The 15,958-nt window shown below is 36.3% G+C and overlaps 1 protein-coding gene across 2 annotated transcripts in view; it reads left to right on the top strand.

Moving 5' to 3' along the window:
• The first annotated feature begins 1,082 nt into the window (after positions 1 to 1,082).
• The window catches only part of APAF1 (apoptotic peptidase activating factor 1), a 29,920-nt gene continuing 15,044 nt past the window's right edge, over positions 1,083 to 15,958 (top strand). The window contains exons 1-12 of one of the 2 annotated variants that reach the window (XM_034063233.1): positions 1,083 to 1,220; positions 1,536 to 1,725; positions 2,981 to 3,178; positions 4,143 to 4,326; positions 5,460 to 5,572; positions 6,094 to 6,225; positions 6,607 to 6,845; positions 7,406 to 7,573; positions 8,397 to 8,528; positions 10,350 to 10,463; positions 11,044 to 11,222; positions 14,060 to 14,186. In XM_034063233.1, coding sequence (XP_033919124.1) covers positions 1,083 to 1,220; positions 1,536 to 1,725; positions 2,981 to 3,178; positions 4,143 to 4,326; positions 5,460 to 5,572; positions 6,094 to 6,225; positions 6,607 to 6,845; positions 7,406 to 7,573; positions 8,397 to 8,528; positions 10,350 to 10,463; positions 11,044 to 11,222; positions 14,060 to 14,186 — 1,914 coding nt within the window. Of the gene's footprint in view, positions 1,221 to 1,535; positions 1,726 to 2,980; positions 3,179 to 4,142; positions 4,327 to 5,459; positions 5,573 to 6,093; positions 6,226 to 6,606; positions 6,846 to 7,405; positions 7,574 to 8,376; positions 8,529 to 10,349; positions 10,464 to 11,043; positions 11,223 to 14,059; positions 14,187 to 15,958 lie in introns of those variants that run through there. The other variant, XM_034063234.1, reaches the window with a different exon arrangement.

Genomic DNA, 15,958 nt, shown 5'->3' with positions numbered 1-15,958 from the left:
GTTTTGCAAGTTTATAGTTATACATGAAACGCTGACCAGGAAGGCGTAGCTCAGTCACTGTCAGTGTTTAGTGCTTCATCTTCCATCATGTGTAAAGATGTGAATGTACCTGTATGAAGTCCTGAACTTGGAGACAGCAAGTTTATCTCATGGGATTTGGTTTACTGGAATTTTATTTTCTGTTGTAGTTCTGCCCAGAGATGTCAGCCATGACACCAGTCATCTTTCTCATCCTGTTGTCTTACTCACATGATCCAAGGACTTCAAAAATTTGAGGGATGTAGTGGGTGGGGAGAAAATTTCTTTCATGGAGACATTTAGGAAGTTCCTAGAATACTAGGCTGCACAGGCTGTCGTTCTTTAGTTCTGCAAGTGTTCATAAATGTAAACTTACAGAAATGCGGAAAGTGACTCAGATTTTCTTCTTTTTTTCAGAATTAGTAGAACATATCTGCTTTTTTAATGAAAACTGCCATTCATGTGGTGAGCACAGAAGTTTTACTATGAGTGTAATAATGGTTAAAGATTGAAATGCTTTTTATACCCACTTTATATGCCTCCAAATGGAGCAGAGAAATATTGTAGCCAGATTAATTGCAGCAACACTAAGCTGTATAGTTTTATTAAACATGATAGCATATGGCATCTAAACAGTGTTTCAAGAATACTGTTAATATCCACAGTAGCTTGCGAGCTATTACAACTTAACTTTTAATACACCTTTTTTATTCTGTTGAAAAAGAGTATTAGATTTTCCCAGTGTTTTAATGATGCTACTGTACTGTTTAGCTGACCTAGATACAGAGTCATAAACAGTATGATTAAATTCATGTAACAGGTAAACAAGTCTCTTTGTCAAGGCAGAAGGTAAAAAAACAATTGAATTTTTTAGCTTTCTGCAGTCTGTAATGAGCTTGCCTGAAGATTTACTCTGTCTTCCAGTAATGCAGATGCTGTGCTACTTTTTATGAGTTCAAAACGAGAACTCATAGCTGTTTTAAAACTTTTTTTCCTTGTACTTGTAAATTATGTTCTGCTTCCAACTTGACTTCCTCCCTTTCTCTTTTTCACACTGAAGAAATATGGATATCAAGAGTAAAAATTATTTACTTATGAATCGCCAAGCATTGGAAAAAGACATCAAGACTTCCTATATTATGGATCATATGATTTCTGACGAAGTGCTAACATTACAGGAGGAGGAGAGAGTAAAACAACAGGTAGAACTGTCTCTCACCATTTTTTTTTGTCTTCCTAGTCTACTCACGTGTTATATCATTGTTCTAAAAATAGTAATTTCTGCCTGTCTCATTTCTGGATTCAGGAAATTCTTAAACATATCCTTAGCATACAGTTTTTATTGCACTTCATAGTACTGAGTTAAGGGCTTGGTCAAGTTGAAGGCTGTTTCTGGAACTATGAACAGTCTATAATTGACAGTGATAGATTAGACAAGTTCTAAGGTCTCTCATTTCTATATAACAGCTCTTTTAATGTTTTGTTGTTTTTGGGGGTGTTTTTTTTTTATTCCCTAGAATACACAGAAGGAGCGAGCAGCAATGCTAATAAACATTATTCTTACAAAAGATAATAATTCATATAGATCATTCTATAATGCACTACTTCATGAAGGATACAGTGATCTTGCTGCACTTCTTCAGGACGGCATCCCTGCCGTCTCATCTGGTAACAGAAAGAGTTCAATGGATGGAATGACTTCACACGGTCAGTGTAACTACAGCAACCCCTGTGCATGAAAGTAAAGACAAGTTGCCTTTTTTATTCCTTGCTAAGTGACTGTAATACCTGTTCCAATGAAAAAGGAGTAGTTGGTGTGTTCACTTGTTTTGGTGTTATAGTAGTTGTAGTGGTAGTAATATTTTCTGTATTTCATATATTTAATATGGCAGGCAAGTTAACAACAGTTATAACTTTTGTAGGTTATCTGGAAAATGTTAATATAATTAATGTGTTTTTTAAAAGAGGGAAACCTGAAGCTTTTGCAATTTTCTCTAAATTGTAACATTTTTGTTGTATGTGAAAGAAAGATTTACCGTATATATTAAAGTTGAATTTAACATAAAAAGTTGTAGCCTCCAAAATTTTGACGCTTATCTTGAAGAATAGTTTGTAGTCTCTCAGCCTTCATTCCAATAGCTGATCTAGTTATTAGGTTGTTAATTCTCTCCACCAGATGTTTTAGTTACCCTACATAAATTCCCAGCTTTTACCTATTTTGTCATCTGTATCATCTTTGACTGACATGAACTAAATTAGTGGTTTCTAGTGGGAAGAGCTGTCTAATTGCATATGAGTAACTCTCATATTTACTGGCATGCTACATTTTAAGAAGTGTCATAAGCATGTGGAATTTTGATTACCCAAGTAAGAAGTACCAGAGTTTATCAGTATAATACAGCACTGCATATGGCCACTTTGTGATAAAGTGCACATTTTCTTTCCTGCTATGCTTTACCTGCTCCGTTGCAAGTCGTGCTATCTTAGCTTAAATGAAAGGAAGTCTTGCTTAAACCACAATGCTGTGCTGTTGTTAATGACTAAGTAAAAGCCTTACAAAGCATGCTTTCTTTTCTGCTGCATCCATTGTCAGTAACTTCTGGCTGAGAAAGTGACTTGGTTTTGGGGTATAGCAGAGCTCTTGTGTTTACCACAGTTTCTACTGGAGTTGTTAATTATCTTTTCACTTCTAGGGATTGATGTAACTAGCTTGGCTTGCATGTAGTTAGTAATTGGAACACTACTGTAAGTGGGAGGTTAGTTGCCTGTTGAGTTATTTATTTCTAAAAACCAGTATTTTTTCAGTATTTGGTGCTGTGAGTCAAATAGTTTTTAGAACATTTGTATGGGCCATGAGGTGGGGATAGAGTTGTTGGGGTGGGAATTTGTTCGGTTTGGTTTGAAGAGGCATCACGTTTCGAAGTTACTTCATATTTTCATGTTTCTTGTTTTTTAATTTCAGTTAAGACAGTTCTCTGTGAAGGAGGTGTACCACAGAGACCTGTTGTCTTTGTCACTCGGCCAGAACTGGTAGATGCTATTAAACAGAAACTGTGCTGCTTGGGAAGTGATCCGGGCTGGGTCACAGTTTATGGAATGGCAGGTTGTGGGAAGACTGTCTTAACAGCAGAAGCTTTAAGGGATCATCATCTCTTGGAAGGTACTTTTAGAAAAACGTGTATATTTTTTTATAAAAATGGCTACAGGTGTATGTGTGTTGGACATACATAGTGAAGTATCATATGTAATCTTGAAAGTAATTTAGGAATTAGGTTTCTAAATTCCTTAGGTGCTTCTGAAATGTTTCCTTGCAACTTACAGCTTTCATAACCATTCAGTGCTCTAGGTCACTAAGTCTTTTATTAATTTATGAGAAAAGATTCGGAATAGCTCTTTACTTTGAAATCTGCTTTGGCTTATGAGAGTAGAAGCATCACATCTAATTTTGGGCATTGCCCATTAAGTCCTTAGACTGTTCTCCTTGTTACATGAGTTTAAAAAATCTTTCTCTTACTTTTGCATATATTCCTATAATGGCAAGCATTTGTGGATTGATTACACTAGTATCTCTTTAGCTTAAAGCAGATCAGAAATGAAACCACTTAACGATTATTCTCCCCCCACCATAGGACACTGAGGAGAAAGAGGGACTTGAGTATTAGAAAACTTGCTCTAGGGGTAGAGATGACAGCATCCTCTGCTGCAGCTGACTCTTCTAGATGCCTTTTTGTTCAGTGTTTTGGGATAATATTCACATATCAAACTCTGAGCTCCTGCAGTAGCAGAGAGTTGTAAAAGTAAACATTAAGTCTGACTACTAGAAGGTGGATGCGGCAGGGATTGTAAAGGGATAGGCAGGAAGGCATATAGGGAGGAGGGGTGACAGCATCAGTGATGGTGTGAATTCTCTGTGGGAACTTGTCCTATAGAACCTGTTCTTTAAAAAATAGTGGTCTTGTAGAACCATCCTTCTGTGTTAATGGTGAAGTTGTAAGGCTGGTTTCCAATAGGCTGTAAACTTTGATATTTTAATTGAAATTGAGTTAGTGATTGCTATAGTAAGCTGCTATTAAATATTTCTGATATTAAGTGTATACCATGATTAATATTGCTTTTCTTGTTAGGCTATTTTCCAGGAGGAGTTCACTGGGTTTCTGTTGGAAAACAGGACAAAGCGGGACTCCTAATAAAACTTCAGAATCTCTGCAGTAGATTAGAACATGACTCCACTCTTTCACAAAGACCACCACATAACATTGAGGAGGCTAAAGATCGTCTTCGTTTGCTGATGCTACGCAAATATCACAGGTGATGTCAGTGGAATAAAACACTATTTTTTTAACTGATAAAACTTCGCAGATTATCTTTGGTCTAATCATCCAAGGTGTCTGTGTTGTGCTTACATGTCTCTCTGGTGTGTATTTTTGTTTTTAATACCAACTTCCTAACTCTTTTTGCTTCCCCTTTTCCTGTTTTGTTGTAAATAACTAGGAAGTGTTATTCAGGGTGAAGCTATGAATAGTTCTAGAAATTTAATTCTTTAATAGGTATTCCTGTTAAAATTTTCAAAATTACTGACTTACATATGATAAAAGAATAAGTAAGTTCAGATAAGTGTGCAAAAATCGAAAGGTAAATAGATGCTAGTGGTAGATGTATAGTACAGTACTGTATTTGTGTCCCACAAACTGAGTCAGTTATGGCTGTGGTAGTATTCTTGTAAACCCTCTGATTTATCAAAAAGTGTTAATAGAGAAACTGTACAAAAATGAGATACGCGTATCCAAGACATATGCAACTTTGAAAATGTGGCATAATGTGTATCCTTCATAAAGAATAAAATCCTAATTTATAATCATTGATGTCATGGGCATCATTTAGCTGAAGAAAAATGTCTTGGCATGCTTCAGTGACAATTGGACAATTTAACTAGAGACTGGTGTAGCTTGAAAATTCCTTGAGACCAAAAAAGGGCAGTACATGTAAACAAGTTGTAAGATTTGGTTTCAATAACTTTACTTTCCTCCACAAGACACACAGAATGCAAATAACTGCTGTTTCATTTCATAAATCTACTTGCTAGTCAATACTTCTGACTTCTTAACTCCCTTGGAACATTTTAAAACCAGTTTTGAGTAACTTTTCTGTCAGATACAGGCAGGTACATTATTCTAGTGAGATTCTGTATAGTAACCTAGAAATGTGACTATCCATAGGATTTGAATAGGTAGTCACTATAAAATGTTGCTTATGTAAAAAGAACCTCAGCATCCAAGACAATTCCTTCATAAGAGGAATAAGATAATGTACATATTTATATAAAAAAAATTATTCAGTGATGCATTGTAAATTCTGAAATTTTTCTTTCATTATTAAGATGTAGTACTGTATTGTAGCACTAATAGCTGATCTGAAATCTGCAATATTTATTCTTGCATTAGATCTCTTTTGATCCTGGATGACGTTTGGGATTCCTGGGTATTAAAAGCATTTGATAATCAATGTCAGGTTCTTATCACCAGCAGGGACAGGAGCGTGACAGATGCTGTGGCAGGTAAGGAACAGCTTTCTGTCCTGCACCACGGGTTTTGTGTGTATATGTTTGCAATTTGATCCTGTTAATTTTTTTTTAAAGACTCTGATAGAATCTGTCTGTCAACTTGTGCACAAGTTTTGAAATTCTGCCCTGTAAGACTTTATGCTCTTTGTGAAGAAAATGTTATATGTTACCTTGAAAGTTGTATGTCTACACTAAAGAGTGCAATGATTCTCAACAGGATAAATTAACCTCTGCAACACTGCTGCTATAGGGTGATTATACTATTAAGTAGTCAGTGCTACAATGTGCCCATAATGCATTTCTAATTATAGTCTAAATTTTTTGTCTCTATAAGGCAAACTTGATTCTGATAGTGGAATTTATAGTCTTCTTAGTACTAAACATACAAAAAAACTGCAAAAAATTATGAGCTAGGTCCTTTGTGCCAGATTTTGCTTGGAAAATACTCTCAATTTCATTGGATTTTTTATGGTTTGTTTTTTTTTTTTTTAAGTTTTCCATGTTTCTATGTCTAGGCAATAAATACGAGGTTCATGTGGAAAGTGGATTAGCACATGAGAAAGGACTGGAGATTTTATCCCTGTTTGTGAATATGAAAATATCAGAATTGCCAGAACAAGCTAACTGCCTTGTAAGAGAATGCAAAGGTATACTTACCACTCTTAAACATATCATTTAGCACTGAATGTATGTTTTTCTACTAGGTGTTGACTTAAAAATGGAGGAGTGAACATGCTTTAATACTGTGCACCTTAAGTAAAACAGAAATGTTGTGTAAATACTTTTTAACTGAATAGGAGTGTTTCATATTCATTTTCAAGCAGTTTTTTTCAGAGTACCTTCTCCCTGATCCCCTATTACACTTGATTTTGGTGACTTTTCAGATGTCGTGTTTTGTTTTTCTGTTCTCTACATCTCAAGAACTTAATCAACATATTGGGAAAATTACCTGATTTATTCAGCCTCTTGACTAACCATGGGATTGTGTTCCTGGAAACCTCTAAGATTAATTTAATCTTTTCCTTCAGGTTCTCCTCTTGTGATATCCTTGATAGGTGCATTGTTAAGAGACTTTCCTAGTCGCTGGGAGTACTATCTCAAACAGCTGCAGAATAAGCAGTTTAAAAGAATAAGAAAATCTTCTTCTTACGATTATGAAGCCCTTGATGAAGCAATGTCCATAAGTGTTGAGCAACTGAATGACAATTACAAGGACTACTATAAAGACCTCTCTATCCTCCCAAAAGATGTTAAAGTACCTACCAAGGTAATAACAGCTATGTAAAAATCTCAGCATTTTTAGTGAGGTACAAAAAATAACTTTAAAGAATCTGTATAATTTGTAATTGTTGTGTATAACTTATGTAACTGTATGTAACTTAATAGTAATTGCTAGATGGGGTAGGTCAGGTCCATTATTGCATCATGACTTTTATTGTCAGTAGTGAAACAAAAAAATTGCAACTGACCGAATGTATTCGTAATGTTGAAGTTTAATGTGCATTCCATATACAGCTTGTAAATTAGATTGTAATTGAGCTCTCTAAAGACTTAAAAACTGCTTTGTGAAATTTGTCTTATTTAACAAAAAGATAGGATCACCATAAATCAGCACAAATAGACAACAGATGGGTTAACTTGTATTATCTGTTCTGTAGTTTGGTATGGAACAATTGGTAAGTTACTGAATATATTACAAATGGTAATATATCTATACCTGTTAGCATGTGTTTTGTTGTCAGCTAATTGGTAGCCTGTTATGATATTCACGCATGTCATATTTCCCCTTAGTTCTGATTCTTTTCTGTCTTAATGTGCTTTTTTTAGGTTCTCTGTATTCTTTGGGAAATGGAAACTGAAGAAGTTGAAGATATACTACAGGAATTTGTTAACAAATCGCTGTTGTTCTGTGATCGTAATGGGAAGTCATTTCGTTATTATTTACATGATCTTCAGCTTGACTTTCTTACAGAGAAGAATCGCAATCAGCTTCAGGTAGGGTATTGACTGATCTATTCACTTTACTCTCCAAAACTAGGTATTCTTCAGAAAATGTTGCTTTGTTAAATGGTCTCCAGAGTAGGTTCATAGAATAGGTCCACAATGCAGTTAAATTTAATGCTGGCTAATTAAAACAATTTATTTTCAACTTGAAACTGTGGGTTGATTTCCTGATGGTTCCATTTGGAGCTAAGAAACTAAACTGAGAGAAGATTCTATATCCATAATTTTTCTGTCAAGACATTTGCAGCAGGGGATGGAATGTCCCACTGATAATTCCAAATGCATTAAGACCCTACCAGAATAACAAGTTTCTTCTTCAATACAGAGAAATGCTATTTTCAATTTAAGGCAATACTAGCAGAGAAAGGACCTATAACTTGTACCAAATAAACTTATTTGTTCTGAAGGACAGTGCAAAAAGAGTAGATATGAAGAAAAGACAAGTTATTACACTTGCTTTAGATTTATATATGTAAGGGTCTTTTTTGTCAGCTATCCACATTTAATGTGTAGTGTGATTTGATAGCTGTTCTCAGCCTGAGAAGGAAAGTTAACAGCTTGCTCTTCTGTCTTTTGATATCCAGAGAATGTTTCTGGAGAAGTTTTAAATGATAAATTAGGTAAAGTGTACAGTTTTGGAAAGTAAGCTTTTCTTGTTTTATTAGTTGATGTACTACAGTTGAGAAATAATAGTAATATAATTCCTCAAAACTATATACAGTATAATATTAATTAATACTTTCTCAATACTGAAATTAATCCATACCTTGGTATAGTGTTAACTGATAGTTAAGTGTTTTGATTCACATTGCAGGAGCTACATAAAAACATTGTAAATCAGTACAAGAAATATTACAAACTTAATACACCTGTTCCATCTCAAGAGGGTTGCATGTACTGGTACAACTTCCTAGCATACCATATGGCTGGTGCCAACATGCAGAAGGTGAGCTCTGACTTGTGCCCTCTGTTTCCCTTCTTGACCCACCTAACCTTTCTCCCCAGGCTTTTTCTCACTTGAACCTTTCTTCTCCCAGGCTTTGGAGCAGATAGGTAAACACTCAACATAAAGTCCTTTAGGCACTCTCACTGATATTCACTGTATGTTAGGAAAGCTACTGTATTTCTACCTTTTGTGTCTTACCTTTTTCAACAAGTTCTTAAGTTTTTGTATTTTGTATTATAATGGCTTGCATTTTTCTTTTCCTTTTTAAGAAGCTTTGCTAAGAAATCTCTAACCCTTCTTGAAAACCCAGGCTTAACTACAGTAGATGTAGCTTTTTAATGGATTTTGATAAGGCTTTTGGTACTGTCCCCCACAGCATCCTTCTGGGTAAGTCATCCAACTGTGAGATGAGAGGATACACTGGTGTTCCTCAGGTTTCAATTTAAGGGCCAGCCCTTTTCAATATTTTTGTCAATGATTTTGAGTTGAATGCACCGTTAGCAAGTTTGATGATGGTACAAAACTGGGAGGTGCTGTTGACTCTCTTGAGGGACAAGAGGCCTTCCAGAGGGACCTAGATAGATTAGAGGATTGGACAGTGATTAATGGGATGAATATTAAGAAGTCCTAATGTTGGATTCTATACCTAGGATGATCACAAGTATAAACTGGGAGAGGAATGGTTGGAGAGCAGCCCTGCAGAAAGGGATCTGTTTGATAGCAGGCTCAACAGGAGTCAGCAGTGTGTCCTGGCAGCCCAGAGGGCAAACTGCATCCTGGGGTGCATCAAAGTAAAACCAGCTGCTCAAGAGAAGTGATTATCTTGCTGTATTCAGCATTGGTGCAGCCTCACTTCAAGTACAGTGTGCAGTTCTGGGCCCCACAATTTAAGATATGAAGGTCCTTGAATGCATGCAGAAGAGGGCAACAAAGTTGGTGAGGGGGGTGGAAAGAATGTTCTTTGAGGAGTAGCTGAGGAATTTGGAAATGTCTGGTTTGAAGAAAAAGGATGAGGGCTGACGTCATTGCTCTCTACAGCTTACTGAGGAGGGAAAGTGGAGAGGGAGGTTCTGATCTCTTCTCCTTGGGATAGGACACATGAAAATGCTTAAAAGCTGCACCAGGGGAGGTTTAGCCTGGACATTAGGAAGCATCTCTCTACTGAGAGGATGGTTCAATGCTCGAACAGGCTTCCTAGAGGGATGTTCAATGCCCCAAGCCTGTTTTAAGAAGTGTTTGAGCAATGCGCTTAAGAAGATGCTTTAGCTTTCGGTCAGCCCTGAACTGGCCAGGCAGTTGGACTAGATGATCATTGTAGGTCTCTTCCAAATGAAATGTTCTATTGTCATAATTCTGTTTGCAGTTTCAGATTGCCTTTTAAATAACCTTTTCTTTCTAAGTTAAATGCAACTATAACAGATTTTTTTTTTCGTTAAATCCAAATTCAGTATCTGTTAGGAAGAACAACAGGTCAGTATTAGCAGAGTGATCTTTGCTAGTCTGAACTAGAAGTTTTTTCAGAGTTTTATCATAAACCAGGTCTTGTGTGCTGCAAGTCAAGTTTTGCTTTGTACCCCCATGCCTTCTCCAACTAGCTGTATCAAAGAGCAGTCCTTAAATAACAAGCTTATTCTTTTATACCCAGAACTTCCGTACCTGACTAAGATGCATGAAAGAAGGAAATTGCCTAAGTTATTAACTAGGGACAGTTGAACTGAAGCATATTAAATACCTAATGTATTTCCTGTGCTTTTCTTTTTTGCCTTAAGTAGATCCTGTTGTGAAACTTATGCTCTGAACTTGAATTTTTATTTCTTGTAGGAACTCCGTGATCTTATGTTTTCTTTAGATTGGATTAAAGCTAAAACTGAATTGGTAGGGCCTGCTCATCTGATTCATGAATATGTCGAATATAGTTCAATCCTGGATCAAAAGGTATGATACTAAAAGGTAAATGGTCAGTCTGTTACAAATACTTTTTTTTAATTTATTTTATAGTTGCATTTTGTTATATGTATATATGACAGATATGTAGAAAGCTTAAAAAACTGAAACATAACACCAGTACTAAGTTAAACTGTAACTTGGAGAAGAGAAAAATTAAGAAAACTTAGTTCTCAGTTTTAGTTGTAACTTCAGTGTGTGCCCAAGTAATTGACCATGGAACTTAGTAACTAAGGTGGAGAACAATGCCTAATGGTGGGTACATATAGCAGTCTGCTTTTGAGATGTAGAATTTTGTTGGCTGCTCGGAACAGTCTGTTATATTGACTACTTATTGAGTAAATCACTGTCACCAATATTCTTTGTTTGAAAAATAAGGACAATATGCTTTCCTGAACAGCATAATAAAATATTTCAGTCTGTCATATGTACTTGCTAATAAAACTAAATAGAAAAATAGAATTAAGTGCTTCTGTAAGAATATTAGCTGTATAGAAAATGAAAAAAGCAAAGAGGACTTAGGAAATAAATCCTCTTCTGTGATATCAGATATTATCTGCTCTGTACATAGGATAGCAGAGTACGTGAGAACTTCCAGGAATTTCTGTCCTTAAATGGGCATCTCCTTGGACGGCAGCCATTTCCTGACATTATACAGCTGGGTCTTTGCCAACCACAGACATCAGAGGTGTATCAACAAGCCAAGCTACATGCTCAAAGAGAAACAGGAACATTTTATTTGGAATGGATGTAAGTAGCTGCAGTCCACCTGCTTATATGCTGATCTTTTGATGCAAGAAAATCATTTAATGTACAACACAATGTATGGCTAATATAAGCACCTTCTTAAGAACTGCTATGTTGTTTGCTTTTTTTTTTTTCTGGGAAAAAAAATTGAAATAATTTTAAAGAACTTGTTGGAGGAGTGGAACTCTGGGTATGTAGTGCCACAGATTAGTAATAATTATGTAAAAATAGAGAAATATATTTACTTCTGCATTCAATGATTGTTCCTATTTAAATATTTGTAAATAACTATACAAAGATGAAAATAATTTCATAAAAAGCATTGGAATTTCTCTAAATACTTTTTTTAAAATTAGAATTGTAGTGCAAGCTTTATGTTACAGTATGCTTTTGGGTTTTCTAGTAAAATGTACACTTTAAAAAAGAGAGCATTTGTGTTAACTTGCAAAGTTTTTGAAAGTAGTGAGATGGAAAATACTATCTCTATCCAATCTTGAAATTTCTATTTAAATAAATCTTAAAGAATTGAAATTAAAGTAAAATATACTAATACAACAACAACAATAATAATAATAATAGAAAATAGAGGGAGGAAGGAATAAACAAGTGATGCCCAATACAATTGCTCACCATCTGCTGACCGATACCCAGCCCAACCTGAGCAGCAATCTGGGCCTTCCGGGTGACTCCCTTCAGTTTATATACTGGTCATGATGTGGTATGGAATACCCTTGGCTAGTTTGGGTGAGGTGTCCTGTCTCTGCTTCCTCTCTACTTCTTGTGCCCCTCCTCACTGGCAGAGCATGAGACTGAAAGGTCTTTGATCAGGGTAAGCATTACTGAGCAACAACTAAAACATCAGTGTGTTATCAACATTGTTCTCAGACTAAAGCCAAAACACAGCATTCTACCAGCCTGTAGGAAGAAAATTTACTCTATCCCAGCTGAAACCAGGGCATACGGTAATAACTAGGTAGGTTAATCCAGGCATACTTGAATTTCGGGTCTTCTCTCTGAATACTTGGTTGTTTTGTTTTGCATAGCTAACAGAATTCTAACAAAAACTCCTGGAAATTGCACAGTTCAGAGGAGTAAATCTTTAGGTAGTTCAGGGTTTTTACCTTGGGTGTGGGAAATTTATGCTGAAGAACAAGACTGAAATAAGCACAACAGAGACAGATGCTTCTGTCTCCCACCCTAGGGCAAGGTTTCAAAAACGGTTTGTAGGATATGTAGGTGAATGTTCTGCTCTTTTGACCATCAATTTTGGGTTTCTTAAAATATGCAAAAGAAAAATAAATAGTTGGCTTAGGTGAGTGAAAAATTGCTTTGATTCTACAGTGCAGCTACTTTCTTTGAGATGTTTTATCCAATATTTAAATGCCAAGCCTGAAGTTTGAAACTGATAACAATAAAAACTTAAAGTGCATAGATTCATTCTGACTCTAGTAAAAAAAAACAATCTTGTAACAATCTATTCATCACCAAAATCATCTTATTACAGTGACTTTTTATATTAAGACCTGGCTAAACAGGATGATTATGATCGCTACTAATTCTAATTTTTTGTTTAAGTGAGGCAAGACTCATTTCAGGTGTGCTAGATCATGTACTTAATCTCCAACTGAAATTCAGTTACAGTCACAGAATCATAGAATAGTCAGGGTTGGAAAGGACCTTAAGATCATCAAGTTCCAACCCCTCTGCCATGGGCAGGGACACATCACACTAAAGCATGCCACGCAAGGCTTCGTCCAGCCTGGCCTTGAACACTGCCAGGGATGGAGCATTCACAACCTCCCTGGGCAACCCATTCCAGTGCCTCACCACCCTTGCAGTAAAGAACTTCTTCCATATACACAATCTAAACTTCTGCTGTTTAAGTTTTAACCAGTTACCCCTTGTCCTATCACTACAGTCTCTAATGAATAGTCCCTCACCAGCATGCTTGTAGGCCCCCTTCAGATACTGGAAGGCTGCTATGAGGTCTCCACACAGCCTTCTCTTCTCCAGGCTGAACAGCCCCAACTTTCTCAGCCCGTCTTCATACGGGAGGTGCTCCAGTCCCCTGATCATCCTCGTGGCCCTCCTCTGGACTTGTTCCAACAGTTCCATGTCCTTTTTATGTTGAGGACACCAGAACTGCACACAATACTCCAAGTGAGGTCTCAGGAGAGTAGAATAGAGGGGCAGGATCACCTACTTTGACCTGCTGGTCATGCTGCTTTTGATGCAGCCCGGAATACGGTTGGCTTTCTGGGCTGCAGGCTCACACTGAAGCCAGCTCGTATTAATTTTCTCATTGAGCAACACCCCCAAGTCTTTCTCTGCAGGGCTGCTCTGAATTTCTTCTTTGCCCAACCTGCTGTGTCTGGGATTGCTCCGACCCAGATGTAGGTGTCATGTTAAGTATCTAGTGATAAGAATTCAGTCATTGATATGAAAATTAAGTTTATTAAGATCTAAACAAATTTATGAATGTTTTTGAATAAGATTGAAAAGGAACCTGCAGGAAGCAAGAACTCTCATGAAGAAATTTATATTTGGAAACAGCACATACCAGATCATAAAAATATCATTAGGAAGGCTGTGTCTTGCACTGCATCAGCTTTGCCCATAAAGTACATGTTGCTTTCTTGTGCACGTATTATCCGTCTTGACCTCTAAGCTGTGACTGTTGGAGGGTGATAATAACTCAGATTTTTTTGTTTTTACCCGTACTACTTCCTCATAAAGGCTGAGAGGTAAGATACAGTGGGATGGTTGGTTTGGTGTAAAGCTTACTGCTCAAGATGTGAAAAAGGCACTACTTGTCTAAAATCAACTGTCTTACCCTGTAGAAATAAAACATCCTTGAAAAACCTCTACCGTTTGGTTGTTCGTCCACATAGAGATGCAGTTTACCATGCCTGCTTTTCTAAAGACAGACAAAGAATAGCATCATGTGGAGCTGATAAAACACTTCAGGTAAGATACCTATGTGTGAGTGAAAAGACATGCTGTATGCCAATTTGTTAACATTTGTTAATAGTCCTGTCACTTTTCTGTCGCTGTTATGTGGAGATATTAAGGATCTAGAATTATGTTTTATTGCGTAAGTATCGAGTTGTATTATTAGAATAGTAAACATCATCTTCTAGTTTGAAAGCTAAACTCTGATTTCAGAGAATATATGAACGTGAGCCTAAGTAATACACCGCAGCATGTTTAATATTTGCTTACAAAAATGTTATTTCCAATCACAGTAAACCTTTATAGAACTGAGAAACACCAAGACTTTTAGTTACTGGTCTGCTATTTCTGTGGGATAGTAATGAACATTATGTAACTTCAGTGCTTAATTAGTAAATTGTCTTATGCAAAAGAGAGAAATCTGGGGAGAAAAATTAAATACTGAAGCTGAGGACAGTATTAGATTGGAAATAGGCCTGAAGTGCTTAGGAAGTGGATTCAGGGAGACAGAGAGGAAAGTGACTAATACAAATTTGCCAGCAGTCTGCCTGGAGTGGAAGCCAGCTCTCAAGAAAACTAGCAATCAGCTAGTAACCTGGTAAAGCATCCATGTTCCAGACAGCCAAAGGTAAGGGAAAAGAACAGCTCTTCTGCAAGCCTTTGGTGTTGTTTCGGATGCTTGATAAGTTGAGTACTAAAGTAATAACATTAGTGGTGCTTAGTTGCTGTTCATTTGGCTACTTAATGTATTGTTACTGTGGTTTTATTTTTTTTTTTTATTTGCTGGCTTCTACAATATTATGATCATGGCATCCACTTAAGGAGCTGCCTGATAGATGTGTACTGATTTTATGCTCTGCTGAAGTTACTGTGCTGGGCTTCTGTACTAAATGTCCTCATTACTGAGAGAAGATTGCTTATTTTTACCTTCATTTTCTGCCCAAGAAAGTAAAATCTGTGGATTGCATATGAACTAAACCTTTGTTGATGAAGTAATAGCAAAACTAGCAATAATACTTTTTTAATTCTTAAACTTTGAAGTTATTGTTTTTTCTAATAGCAGCCTAAGCTTTTCAGTTTTCAAGCTTTTCCTACTTTTTGTGTAAAATAAAAAAATTCCTATGTTAAGAGCATGTGTTCTGCAGAATTTACTGTAAATGTACATTTCCTGTTACTTCAGTATTTGTGTTCTTATTTGAATAAATACTAACCATTTCATTATCACTGATATTCCTGTTCTATGGAAAAAATAAAGGAAAAAAGCAGGGGCTTCACAATTGTGGTATGCTGGAGGCTGCTGTCGAGAACACCTTATGATTTCTTTTAATAGTGATGAATATGTAATCTAAGGAGGAAAGGGTGACCTGATTTCCCTCCCCAGCCCTCCACCCCCTCCCCCCGCCATTGCAAAGTCAGATCCAGAATGTTGGGATTTTGATTAAGATGTGACACTTCTCTCCAGCTGTCCTTCTATTGCCTATGACTAGCTCAAGACTGAGACTTGCGTCATCCTTTACAATTTTTCGTAACTTTTTCCTTGTTTCTTCCCCAAATCATCAATTTCTGCAGAAGTTGTACTTTCCACTAAAGCATATTACCTATATATACACCTGGATTTTATATTTTGAAGAATAGTTTAGATTTTGTTAATAGATACAGTGTTTTGCAGATACTATTAGCAAGTACTAAGAAAGGACATGGATTATGCTTCATGACTAAGTGTAGGAAAAATCATTAATGAAACATTTCATACACAGTATTTTTAAAAAACAGTTTTTACTTTTTCT

The sequence above is a fragment of the Melopsittacus undulatus genome, chromosome 5, assembly GCF_012275295.1.
Source record: "Melopsittacus undulatus isolate bMelUnd1 chromosome 5, bMelUnd1.mat.Z, whole genome shotgun sequence".
Classification (NCBI taxonomy): domain Eukaryota; kingdom Metazoa; phylum Chordata; class Aves; order Psittaciformes; family Psittaculidae; genus Melopsittacus; species Melopsittacus undulatus.
The sequence above is the reverse complement of the archived record's forward strand: the minus strand, read 5'-3'. Positions and strand labels throughout refer to the sequence as shown.